The 12990-nt window shown below is 38.3% G+C and overlaps 1 protein-coding gene across 1 annotated transcript; it reads left to right on the top strand.

Annotated features, from left to right (window-relative positions):
• The first annotated feature begins 3842 nt into the window (after positions 1 to 3842).
• LOC121813739 (C-X-C motif chemokine 3-like) lies at positions 3843 to 5455 on the top strand. Its single transcript, XM_042217636.1, has 4 exons — positions 3843 to 4106; positions 4265 to 4370; positions 4476 to 4550; positions 4858 to 5455. The coding sequence occupies exons 1-4, from the start codon at positions 4040 to 4042 to the stop codon at positions 4928 to 4930; spliced, it is 321 nt and encodes a 106-aa protein (XP_042073570.1). The 5' UTR covers positions 3843 to 4039; the 3' UTR covers positions 4931 to 5455.
• Positions 5456 to 12990: the final 7535 nt, after the last annotated feature.

Below are 12990 nucleotides of genomic sequence, written 5' to 3'. Positions count from 1 at the left end.
GTAAAATTCAGGATCGTCATTCTCATAATTTAGAAGGTGAAGAAGTTAAGAGAGAAATCACTGCTTGAGTGTTATGAGTTATGAATCTGTTCACTATCACTGGAGCTTCAAGGTCTCACGTCTGTGATTTGTTGTCTTCACAGGAGGCAGAAGAAAAGTCAGCATAAGACGACCGTCAGCCCCCAAACAACCACATCATCAGCCACAGTGTCAAACTCATTATGATGCACTTTGCATGTTTATTACTGTTACACAAAAGAAACCAGACATCATTCAATGAGAAGAAGCAGCAGCCGAGATCCGGTGCAGATTTGTCCACCACATCCCACCGTGGTTGATGGGACTGAAATCTGGTGACTCTGGAGGTCATTTACATGCAGTCATCTCACTGTCATGTTCAGGACACCAGCTTGAGTTGTGAGATATGGTTCATTATACTGCAGGAAGTAGCCATCAGAAGATGTGTACACTGTGGTCATAAAGGGATGGACATGGAAACAGTAAACAGTGAACATTGTTCAGCTGTTGGACTGGATACATGTTTAAGTATTTGGGATTTTTTAATCTTTTTTTAATGCACTTATCATCAAGAGTGGCTCCTCCAGCTGATTTTAAACCAAAGCTCTCCAAACCAGCTGATATGAGAGATCCACTTGAGCTCGCTTCATAGTTCACCCCTCTGTTTTCCTTCCCTCGAGTGCAGCCTTTGTGTTTTGTGTTTTGTGTTTTATTTCATTTCATCGTTGGTCTGTTCTGGATTATTTTCATAACGTGTACATTTTTGGATTCTCAGTGACTGAAATAAAGGTTGTTTTCTGTTTGCTTCACTTTCTTGCCTTTGAGTCCAGTATCTGGGTCCTTAACCTTGCACATTGTGACACAATCTCCTCTTTCATATCTAAAACAACCAATTCTGAGATTTTAAGAACATTTTGCTCTCTAAAAATGAGGCTTGATCGTCAGTGTTCAGTGTCAACACTGTGAACTGTTTACCATGATAATTTTGCAGTTTGCTTTAAAAATTTAGCTTAAACACGATGCAAGAACATGATACACATGTGTGACTCAAACAGCTTCATCATGAACTCGAGATCACTGAATCTGAATCCTGCATGAAAAGGTGTGTCGGGTTCTGAAGACATAACCATTCATCTTGTAAGAAGTGAGGGGATAAAACATCACTCTTTCACATTTAGCTGGTGAAAACTGTTTTGTGCCAAGACTAAATTTATTAGCCTTGATTTTGTGTTAAGTCACTGCTTCCTGTAAGTAGTTGAACATGGGAATAATAATAATAATAATAACACATTTCCAAACTCCAGATGTGAAAAAGTTATCTGAGGTTTGGGAACTGGGAGCTGAGCCTGTCGTGGGTTTCTGCCAGGAGTGAATGAGACCTTTACAGGGGGACCCTCGGTCAAGGTTTAAATCTAAAATACAAACTCTCCAATCAGTTATGTGTTGATACATTTTATTAAGATTATATTTCACCCAAAATATATTTTAGTTAGCAATAGACAGAAAATAGAAATCTAGAAAACCAGTGGTCATCACATGTACGGTAAAGACATCACTAAAACCATTTAAACGATCACTTTGTGGTGAAAATCTCCTGAAGTAAATGTCGACATCTGGATATTTGGTTCTGAAAATGTTGCACAGATGCTGAACTTTAACTGGAAGCTCTACTTGGATACTTTCCAGCACCATCCTCGAGGGTCACATGCAAATATGTTGATATAGGCTACTGAAGTAAAAAGCTGCGTTTCTCAGCTGCAGAGTTACACTGAAAGGATACATATTTAGGCTAGTTAGTGCCCAGTGACAAATTAATAAAATACTAGAAAATTTATTCAATTCAATTTTATTTACCAGCAAGCACCAAAAACATTGGCAACAAAGTGCTTTATATTGTAATGTAAGGGTAAAGAGAAAACTCCAAAAATCAGATAACCACCTATGAGCAAGTACTTGGTGACAGTGGGAAGGAAAAACTCCCTTTTAACAGAAAGAAACCTCTGACAGAAGCAGGCTCAGAGGAGGAAGACAGGACAAAGACACGCTGTGAAAGAGAGCCACAGACTAATAATAACTAGTGACTAAATACAATAAAAAGTGAAGAAGTAGCACTCAGTGCATCATAGAAAGCACCCAGCAGCCTAGACCTCTTGCAGCATAACCAATTGGGCTGGGATTTCTAGAACCGATTCCATTACGATTCAATTTTGATTCAGACAGAAATGTTGTAATTCTTCATTTATCAGTACTGACAGTTGTGAGACTTCATCAGAGGTGTAAACATCACAGCAAATGCCATTCTGTCAAAGTAACAGAGGATGAAACACAGAAAAACATGAAGGAAATTTCTTGGCTTGTCTTTTTATAGCAGTTAACCTTGAAAAATACTCTGCAGTATCAAAAACAGAAGAAAACCATGAACCAACATATGAACATTACCGGATGCTGCCGAAGTGAAGCAGAGCAAAGTTACAGAGGTTTTATTAGAGACACAGCCAAGAGTTTTGCAATTTCTCAGAATTTTAAAAAGTTTACACTTCTCTGGTACTGAACAGCAGAAATTAGATTTTCTTGTAGGAAGTCATTTAAAAACAACAGCAGCAGACTGCGCTGTAAACAACGGTAGACTGGTGCGTAATACGCAAATCCAAATGTGCAAAACTGATATTCACCACAGTAATGCTGATGTCTGTCACAACACAGTAGACGGATAAGACAAACACATAGGGACTTGTTATTATTTCCAGTGTAGCTGCTAATGTCTGCAAGTGCTGGAATTGAGCATGACTCACACTGATTTCATCACAAGAATAAGATTAGATCTAAAACCCATCTAGCCCAGGGACTAGCTGACTGTGACTGACTTCCCATATCATTCACACAACATCGTCTGGTGTTTTCTCGCTGAGGGCAGGAAACTGAAGGAGAAACAGCCTCACCCACCAGACTGACAAGAGGCTGAACTCGCTCCCCTCTTCACAAAAAAAAGACTGAGTTGTAATAAGCACGCACACCAGCACCAGTCCCTTTACTACATTGCTATTGCTACTATTTCATACATTTCAGAGGCGTCCAAATACGCTACATGTCTTCATGCAAGGTATCTGTCAAAATACCTGAATATACCTGTCCAGTGGAAGCACGTTGAAGGAGTGGAGAAGAAAGTGTCTGCTGTGATTGGTGACCTTATTAATCTGAGAATTTCAGTATTTTTAAAAGTGATGGACACGTTTTTTCTTGCATTCCCACACCCTTACAGATTTACTGCATTTACTAAATGCAATGATATACATGCACATCTGCAAACAATGAATAGAAAAGGATCTTTTCAGCTGTGTTTAAAGGAACTTCCCATTTTCTTTCTTTTTATCATTTTATTTATTTATTTTATTTATTGGAAAGTGTTCAAACACTTTTATCATAAAGAGAAGTGTAAGTAAACTTTAAGCAGAGTGCATCAGAAACAGTAAAATATTAGGCAAATCATATCATATCATAATTTGAGCTGTCTAAATTATTAATATTAGACTGATCATATAAAGACTCTGTAAGTAGATCAGAGATACAAAATATCCTTTATCAGCAAAACTCACATGTGAGTGATTGGAGTGAGTCCAAAACAAGTGAACTGTGACATCAATTTCAACAGATACAAACGACACCTGAAGGCAGGCAGGTCTCAACATCAACCAGTGGCACAGGAAATCTTTGCGAGTAAGTGAACGTAGAAAGTTTAAATGCCAAAGGATTGCGACAGCAGGATTTCCACTGTGGAAGGACAGACATCGGAAAGTATTTTTTTCAGCCACTTCTTAGGAAGACATCCTTGGCCAGAGTCCACGTAGCTGTGAGTGTATATAAGGAGTTCAGAGATGATGAACCTCACAGCCCTGCACACTCAGGCAGCTCGAGAAGTGACGGAGACGCACAGCAGCAGAGATCCTTCATATCTGAGAAGAACAAACCAGTTGAAGACTGAGCCTTCAGTAGATCCTCCACTCAATACTTGAAAAGCTTTAAGATGAAGACAAGTGTTGCCATCCAGTGCATCGTTCTCCTGGCCTGCATGGCCCTTTGCACTTCATTAAGTAAGTGTGTTTTATCAGATTATGGAAAACCTCGGTGTATTTGTGCAGTTTGAGAGGAGCTAAATCGTGACAATGAATCAATCTAAATATATTTATGTTTAAGTAAAATATGAAACTGCAGCAGTTTAACCTTAATTATCACTTTCTACCTTTTCCAGTTATTCCAAGGTGCCGGTGTTTGAAGACCAGTAAGTTTGTAAGAGGTCCCATCACTGAAGTTAAGGTGGATGAGCCTCGTCAATACTGCAACAGGAGAGAAGTCATGTAAGTGCCCACAGTGACAGGAGCACATTATTAATAAGAGCTCAGTCATTAATAAGGATTGTTTATAAAGTGTTTTTATATCAAAGCTTTCTTTACATGTTACAGAGTCACACTGAAGGATGGGAGTGAACGGTGTCTCGATCCTCAGTCTAAATTCACCATAATGCTGCTAGAAAAACTGTAAGTCACACAGATGTTTTTTCTTTCATTCACTGGTGTTCAACTTAATGTGAGTTAAATGTTAGACAGGAAGTCAGTGAAGTTAAAACAGGAACATCAACAGTCACTTTGGAGCATCGTGCGAGGCTCTGCACATCAATGATTAAAAATACTGATGGTTTTAGAGTAATAGTTCAAATCAAGATCCTTTTTTTATTCAGAAAGTAAATAAGACAAAAAAGTTGGTTGATTTTGTTGTTAAAGCTTTAAAAGTTGTGATTTTTTTTTTGCAACCCAGCCTCATCTCTCTGATATGTTGTTTTCACAGGAATCAGATGAAAAATACCACAGTCAGCCCTTATACAACGACAGCATCGGCTGCAGTGCCAGAATCATCATGATGCACTTTGCATGTTTAGTGCTGTTACAACATGTGTGGATTAAGAAGAAGGAGCAGCACAGCTCTCGTTCTCATCACAAAATATAAATGCATTTAATTCCTCAGCCTGTCTTCAGGCTTAAGTTGTGATTACTAAGCATATGCACATTTATATATCTGCATCTATATATATTTATTTTTGTAAAGTATGTAACACAAACATTAATTTATTTGTGCTATTTTAACATTTTCACAGGTGAATTTAATGTATATTCGTACCATGTTTGTCTCTTTGATTCTGAAATGTACAACAGTGACTCCGACTCAATAAATCTTTAAGTTGTTGAATAAGTTACATCTTTTCACTTTATTATAACGACTAAATAATGTTTTAATTGTAAGGAGCCAGAGGAAATATTAGACAAACAGGAAAATACAAAGAGGGAAAGGTGCAACCAGCACAACAACAACATAAAAAAAACAAAAAAATGAAACAAATCGAATGAAACACTGCCTTTAAAATCGCAAAAGTAATCAGCTGCTTCAGTTTAAACAGGACTTTTTTGAAATTACCAACACAAGAGTGCTGCGTCTTTGATAGAGTTTCTAGCAGGATAACAAAGTGTGTGTTATAACACAATATGTGTTATCCTGCGCACACCCAATTACACCACCAGCGAGACTCCCAACTTCTCTGTCCATGCTCCTCCCCTTCCCTCTCACACAGGGTTTCATGCTACTAGCACTTACATACTTAAAGTGAGAGGTACCCCCTTTTAGGTTCCAATCCCAAAACACTGACTTAAAAGTACTTTATGTAAACACATATATTTTCACATTTATTAATCCTGAAAAGATGACTTATGTAATGAATCTATGAATTATAAAACAAACATGAACTCAATCGTAAATAAAAATATAAAGCAGACGTCTGGCGCTTACACCAGGTATTACCAATTACGAGGTATTCCTAACAAAAAAGCAGAAAACTGTTTACATATTTAATGCAGGACATAGGATCTGATTATCTTATGATTATCATATCAAGAGTTGTACATATTGCTCCAGGAGTATAGAAGTCACATGGTCTAATGTCCAGAGCTTGTATTGTGAAAGATAAGCAGAAGCAGAAGTGTTTCCCGCACACTTTGCCCAAAGAAATGTTTGAAATTATAAATAATTTACAAAATTCTTCATATCATTTACAAATCCATCAGTATCTGTCCGACCTGCTGCACCCATACACAGTGTCAGGTGCAACGCTCCTCAGCCATGGGTCTGCTTTCTGTCAGTCACACCAACCTCCAAAGCTTTTAGTGTTTCAGCTCCACCCTCCGGAGTCATCTCAACTATTAGTAGTAATAGTAGTAGTAGTAGTATTGTGGTGGGGCGTGGTCTGTGGCGCGGCTGCGGGGGACGAGGACACACCTGAGCGGCACCCGCAATCACGCCTCGCCAGCTTAAAACAGACTGAACTGGGTCCTGGCTGTTGTTGGTGGTGTATGGGCGGCTGGGAGCTGGAAAGCTGCAGATGTGAGTATTGCTGTGAACAGCAACCGCAACGAAAAAAAGTGTTAACAAGTGCTGAAAAGTGCAAACATGAGGTCGGGTCTGTTGTGCATTATTGTTGTTAGTAGTAGTATCAGTAGTACTAGCTTACAGCGTGGGCCAAATTGGTGAACAACCAAAAGAGAAATTTAAATAAAAAATTAGAATATAAAATTACTCTTAAACAGACTGAACTTTAGACAGAAACAGCACTACAGCTGAATAACAGAAGTGGTTGATGGGGATTCGTTTAAAATAGGCTGGAGTGCTCTGAAGCAGCTGTCCAATTAAAGTGACCAGGACATGTTCTTCAATGCACATATTAAACAAATATGTAAGACTGCTTTCTTCCATTTGTGCAACATCTCTAAAATTAGAAATATCCTGTCTCAGAGTGACGCTGAAAAACTAGTTCATGCATTTATTACTTCCAGGCTGGACGACTGTAATTCATTATTATCAGGAAGTCCTAAAAACTCCCTGAAAAGCCTTCAGCTGATCCAAAATGCTGCAGCAAGAGTCCTGACAGGGACTAGAAAGAGAGAGCAGATTTCTCCTGTATTGCTTGGAGTCAGGCAATTTCTCTACTTGGATTAGGCATTAAAACGTTCCTCGGACAGTACTATTTTGTCACGGTTCTGGGTCAGTTTGACCCAGTATTTTGAGTTATGCCTTTGGTGTGTTTTGCATTTTGGATTCTTTTCTTATTATGATGATAATGATGATTATGACTCTATGTTTCGGTTATTCTTGTTTAGGGATTAGTTCGTAGGTTTTTGTGTTCTCATGTTTATTGCAGGTTTAGTTCAGTGTCTAGTCTATCTCTCTGTGTCGTGTCTGCGTGTTTGTTTAGTGGTGTCTTGTTTCCTGTTTTACTCTGAAGGTTCATGTTCCCGTCTTATGTCAGTGTTTCTAGCTTTGTTCCCCTGTCTCATTAGGTCTTATTCCTCCCAGCTGTGTTCCCCTTCTGTCTCTAATTCCTTGATGACTTCCTCAGTGTATTTAAGCCCAGTGTGTCTTTGTGTCAGTGTCAGATCGTCTGTTATCCTCACCTTGTATTTTCCTTATTGTGACACTGTGTTTCATAGCCTGCTTAGTTACTCTGTGTTTATAGTTTTTTCCATAGTTCCTTCACAGAGTGTCTTAGCCTTTTTAGTTTACACAGTGTTCTCTGTCTTCTTAGTTTTCCCAGTTTCAGTGTCCCCTAGTGTTTTTGTTATGCCTGCAGCCACAATAAAGGCTTGCCTTATTTTGGAAACCTAGTTCTGTCTCCACCGTGTCTGCTCTTGGGTCTACCTCATTCCTCACACCGGCGCACCCCGCCGTGACAGTTAGGGCTGTACAGGTCACTCTAAATCCTCTCACTCATGCTGCAATAGGTCTTGGCTGCTGGGGAATTCCCATGATGCATTGAGTGTTTCTTTATCACTCACCTTTCTCAGTCACTGTGTTATACACCTCTCTGCATTTAATTGTGTGGATGCCCTCAAGGGCATCCACACAATTATACAATCATACTTTCAACTAGAAACTCCATTCAAACTTTAAAACGTTCTCAAATGATTGGGCTATTCCTGTGTGATTCAGCTTTTTCATATCTGTTACCATTTTCATTTAATGCCTCTTTAAGTTTTCAGTTGCAGCTTTGTGATTTTTCACAAAATACATGCGTTGCTATGGTTGCTATGCAATTAACTCAGAGTGGACAGTGAAACTTTGCGAATTTTCTCTTCATGTCCAAACAACTTCTTGCTACTCGCTCAATTTCCACTCAACTTCCTCAAATTATACATCAAAACGTAGGTATTTTTGCTGGCTTTCAGAAAATGTCACTATCACTGTTGTGGAAGTTACAGATTTTTATCAAATCGCCTCAGAGCAACACAATGTCTGAAAACTCTCCATACAAAGTGAATGGGGACTTTGTTCAAAATCACAGCTGGAACTCTCTAATGAGAGGCATTTTCAAATCGTCATATCTCCTTAACAAAGCAAAGTTAAGACATGAGGCTTGTGCCAATTCATCTTCAGACAGTGCTGACACTCAAGGTCGAAGCAGTTTTTACAGTCATCTTACCGTTGAGCCATAAATTACGTTTGTTTGAGGGGTGGAAATCTGTCCTCCTCTCATTTTTCAATTGGTAGGTGATTGTAAGGTCGTGGGTTCAATCCCACCTTGTTCAACTTATTTTTTTTTTCACTACAAATTTATACACTATCACAGACCGGTAATTCATATTGATAATTTATTACAATTCTGCAAAGTTTTATGATTTTACCAGCTTTTCTAATATGGACCTCAGATTCTTGTTAACAGTCTGTGGCAGAAATACATACAAGTACACAGCCTGATGAAGCAGACAGAAGCAGTACCTCTGATTGGTTCAGCATTTTCACCTCTTATCAGCACAAATCTCAGCCTCTTCTGCTGTTTTCATTAGAATTTTAAGCTTTTCCAGAAATTCTGCTGATTGAACTCTTTTCAGCAGAATTCTGCTCATTCACCTCTTTTCTGAAAATTTTTTAGCCTTTTCACCTTTTATCAGCACAAATCTCAGCTGTTTTCAGAAAAAACTCTTTTGAGCAGAAATTCTGCTGATTGAACTCTTTTCAGCAAAATTTTCAGTTTTTTCTGCTGTTTTAAGAAAAAACTCTTTTCAGCAGAAATTCTGCTTATTCAACTCTTTTCAGCAAAATTTTCAGTTTTTTCTGCTGTTTTCAGAAAAAAACTCTTTTCAGCAAAATTCTGCTGATTGAACTCTTTTCAGCAGATTTCAGTTTTCTGCTGTTTTCAGAACTCTTTTCAGCAGAAATTCTGATAACTCTTTTCAGCAGAATTTTCACCTCTTTTATGCCCAAATTCTGCTTATTCACCTCTTCTGAAAATTTTCAGCCTTTTCACCTCTTATTAGCACAAATCTCAGCTGTTTTCAGAAAAAACTCTTTTGAGCAGAAATTCTGCTGATTGAACTCTTTTCAGCTCATTTGCTTCTTTACCTCTTTTCAGCAGAAATTCTTCTGATTCACCTCTTTTCTGCCAAATGTTTAGCCTTTTCACCTCTTATCAGCACAATTCTAAGCAGCTTCTGCTAATTTCACCAGAATTGTCAGTCTCTCCACCTTTTCTTTGTGAGAATGACTGTGGCGCAGTGAGGACGCTCTTGACCCAGAAGGGCCAGGTTTGAATCCTGCTCAGTGCAATTTTTTGTTTTTTTTTTCAACTTTTTCAGCTTTTTTCAGCAGACATCTTCAGCGTTAAGGCATCCACACAGCATTTTCGCAGGAAATGCAAATTTTTCTAGTTATTAGTTATTATTAATCTCTGGCTCTCTTCCACGGCATATCTTTTGTCCCCTCACACCAGCCGGTTGAGGCAGATTGCCACTCCTCCATGAGCCACAGTGCTTGCTCATGTGGGGGTCATATGATTATCAGGGTTTTTCTCTGCTTTCTTTGTATTATTATAGGGTCTTTACCTTACAGTATAAAGGAAACTATTGTTGTGATTTGGCACCATATAAATAAAATTTAATTAGACTGAAATGAGAACGACTTTCATTATTTTCAGTAGTGACAGAGACTTTTTTTCTTGCATTCTCAATTCCTGTTGTGAGTTTTAGTTTCCCTCTTAATAGTGGTGAATTTTAAAAAACAGTTCAATGAGTCACAGGTATGCAGCTGTTAAAATTGTCCTGTCGTTTAGCCTCCTCAGAGCCTCCTTAGATATGATCTATACATTAAATATGCATGAAAGAAACATATTTAATGTAAATCTCCATCCATACAAACAACAGGTTTTAAGCTACACTGAACCTCTCAGAGAATTTTTATCTCTTACAAAAATATCTATGGTTTTAGAGCAGCGGTTCAAAGCTGAGGGTAAAGACGTATGACTTGATCTGTTCACTACCACTGGAGCAAAGTCTCATGATATGTTGTGTGTAATTCATCTAACATTTAAAGGGTTTGTAAACAATGGATACAGCATGTTTATGTATCATGTTTATTTTTAATGCTGGAAAATCCCTCTGGAGGTAATTTTTAAAATGTTATATCTTTTCACTTCATTATAACTCACCAGTTTACCACCACTTTATACACAGTCAACAAAAAGAGAACAAAAACAAACAAAACAAAAAAGAGGGTGAATCCAAAAATCCCAAAGTTTGCCATTAAACCTGGTTTCACTTCAAACTATGAGCATCAACTCAAAAAAAATGTTCCAAGTCATTTAACTGCTTTGCTTTTATCTCTGATGTAACGGTAACTCAATCACATATTAACAGCTACTCCAGTTTAATAGTCAGCTGCATATTTCAGCTACATTAGTAGATTTACTAGGCAGGAATGCAGAGAAACTTTATTTTAACAGGATTTTCTGTCTCCTCAGTACTTCCTCTCTTGGATAATTAAAAGCTTATCCTATGAAAGAGACTGATTCATGAGCAGTGATGTGTTACAGCATCACCGAGAGTAGATCAACAAAGCAGATGTAAGCATGTGCGAAACCACAGCTACGCTTCAAAAAGAAAAGGTTTCTTTCCAGTGTTTTATAAAAATCATTGTCAGCCTACATTTGTACAAATTACAGATCAAGATCAGCTTTATGTAGGGCACTCACTGGCCATTTTATTAGGTACACCTCTCTAATACTGAGCTGCGCCCACACTTGCTTTGGAGTTCCTGTTTCCTTCATATCAGCTTGTAGCACTCTGGTCGTTTTCTGGCATCAGAACTCCCGCTCACTGGAAATGTATTATTTTTCTGACCATTCCCTGTTAACCATAGAGGTGGTTGCGCGGGAAAATCCCAGTAAATAAATGGTTTCTAAAATTCTCAGACCAGTCTGGGACCAACAACCATCCCACATTCAAAGTAACTTAAATCTATTTATCCATATTTTCGTCTCTATTCTGATCCTTATTATGATGATAATTCTTTTCATTTCTGCAGTAATGTTTTCTTTCTCTTCTTTTCTCTTTCCATTAAAGTCAGTTTCTTGTTTTGCACCACACTCAGTTTTCTCTTGTCAACACAAATCTGTAAATAGGTTTATAAAGAAATCCTACTTTACTGTAACTGGACTGCAACAAAAAAGATGATAAACATGCAATATATAATTCATGCAACTAATGCAACCATTTCACAGACTTTATTTTTTATACGCTTTTTATAGTCAGCTGCATATTTCAGCTACATTAGTAGATTTTAGGCAATTCATTGACAAAAGAAAAACTAAAACCTGAGATGAGACTTTATTTACTGTCCCATAAATTACTTTGACAAACTTCTATAATAATCTTCATTTTAGTTTATTATCAGCAAACTCCTCTAACAATCACACCTTCTAACATCAGGGACTTTAATGTGAAAGGTAAAGACAAGAAGGTGTCTTATTTACACACTTTGCACAAATAAAATATGATCACGTTTAAATTGTGTAATTTCATTTGCAGTGAAGCATTTCCGGGACAGGCTCCAGCCACCCCACCCCAACTGCGACCCCGACAACATTAAGTGGAAGACACAGAATGGATGGCATTTCTGAGTGAAGTGTATTCAATTTGCTTACACATCTATTCATTAGCAGCCAACCTGTTCTGATTAAACATGCAACTCCAGAGCCAACAAACTGACAGCGATTCATCTTCTGCAGAGCATGTGTGCCAAATTTCAGTTGGCAGCAAATGTTTCAAACAATCACAAGCTTGATTTATCTTGAGAGACGAGGATTAGCGGATAAGCGATGTCGAGTATTTCTGGTGCTCAGTTTGCTTGTTCGGAGGTGAATTTTTTCCCAGTCCCTGCTGGATTTTGCAAGACCTGGACTTATGAGATTGTGTTACCTTAGGAGTGTTCATCCAGACTCTCCGGTTATTTGGCCCTCTGCCCCAGCAGCAAGTGGTATCTATTATCGTCACAGATTGAACCCGCAGTTTCTACATCCCCTAAAACGGGTCAGTAATGGTCGGTAATGGTTTTGTTCCTCATTGAGCATGGCGCTTCTCAATGCCCAATCTATGACAAATAAAATGTTCTCGTTGAACGATCTTATTCTTTCCAAAAAGCTGGATTTTTTATTTTTAACTGAAACCTGGCAGCGTGATTGTGACTATTCTTCCCTTATTGAACTTTGCCTGGGCGGGTACTCCTTCATCAGTCGGCCGCGGCATTTTGATCGTGGAGGAGGTCTGGCTGTGGTGTATCGAAACTGGTTTCACTGTCGTTCATTAATGGTTGAAAAATTTTCATCGTTTGAACTACAGCTGGTTAAAATTGGAATTAAAGATCCGTGTTACTGTGCTGTAGTGTATTGTCCACCTGGACCTAACAGTCCATTTTTAAAGGAGTTCAGTGACTTTTTGTCTTCCATCTTGAAGTCATCCAGATTGTTAATATTTGGGGATTTTAATATACACATTGATGATGACCTCTGCCCTCTTTGCCAGAAGTTTTCTTAGCATCATGGACTCGTTTTATTTCACACAGCATGTGTCTGGCCCCAGTCACACCTATACAGACAGACAGACAGAC

The sequence above is a fragment of the Haplochromis burtoni genome, unplaced genomic scaffold (genome assembly GCF_018398535.1).
Source record: "Haplochromis burtoni strain Fernald_Lab_line unplaced genomic scaffold, NCSU_Asbu1 Contig_2388, whole genome shotgun sequence".
Taxonomy (NCBI): domain Eukaryota; kingdom Metazoa; phylum Chordata; class Actinopteri; order Cichliformes; family Cichlidae; genus Haplochromis; species Haplochromis burtoni.
The sequence above is the reverse complement of the archived record's forward strand: the minus strand, read 5'-3'. Positions and strand labels throughout refer to the sequence as shown.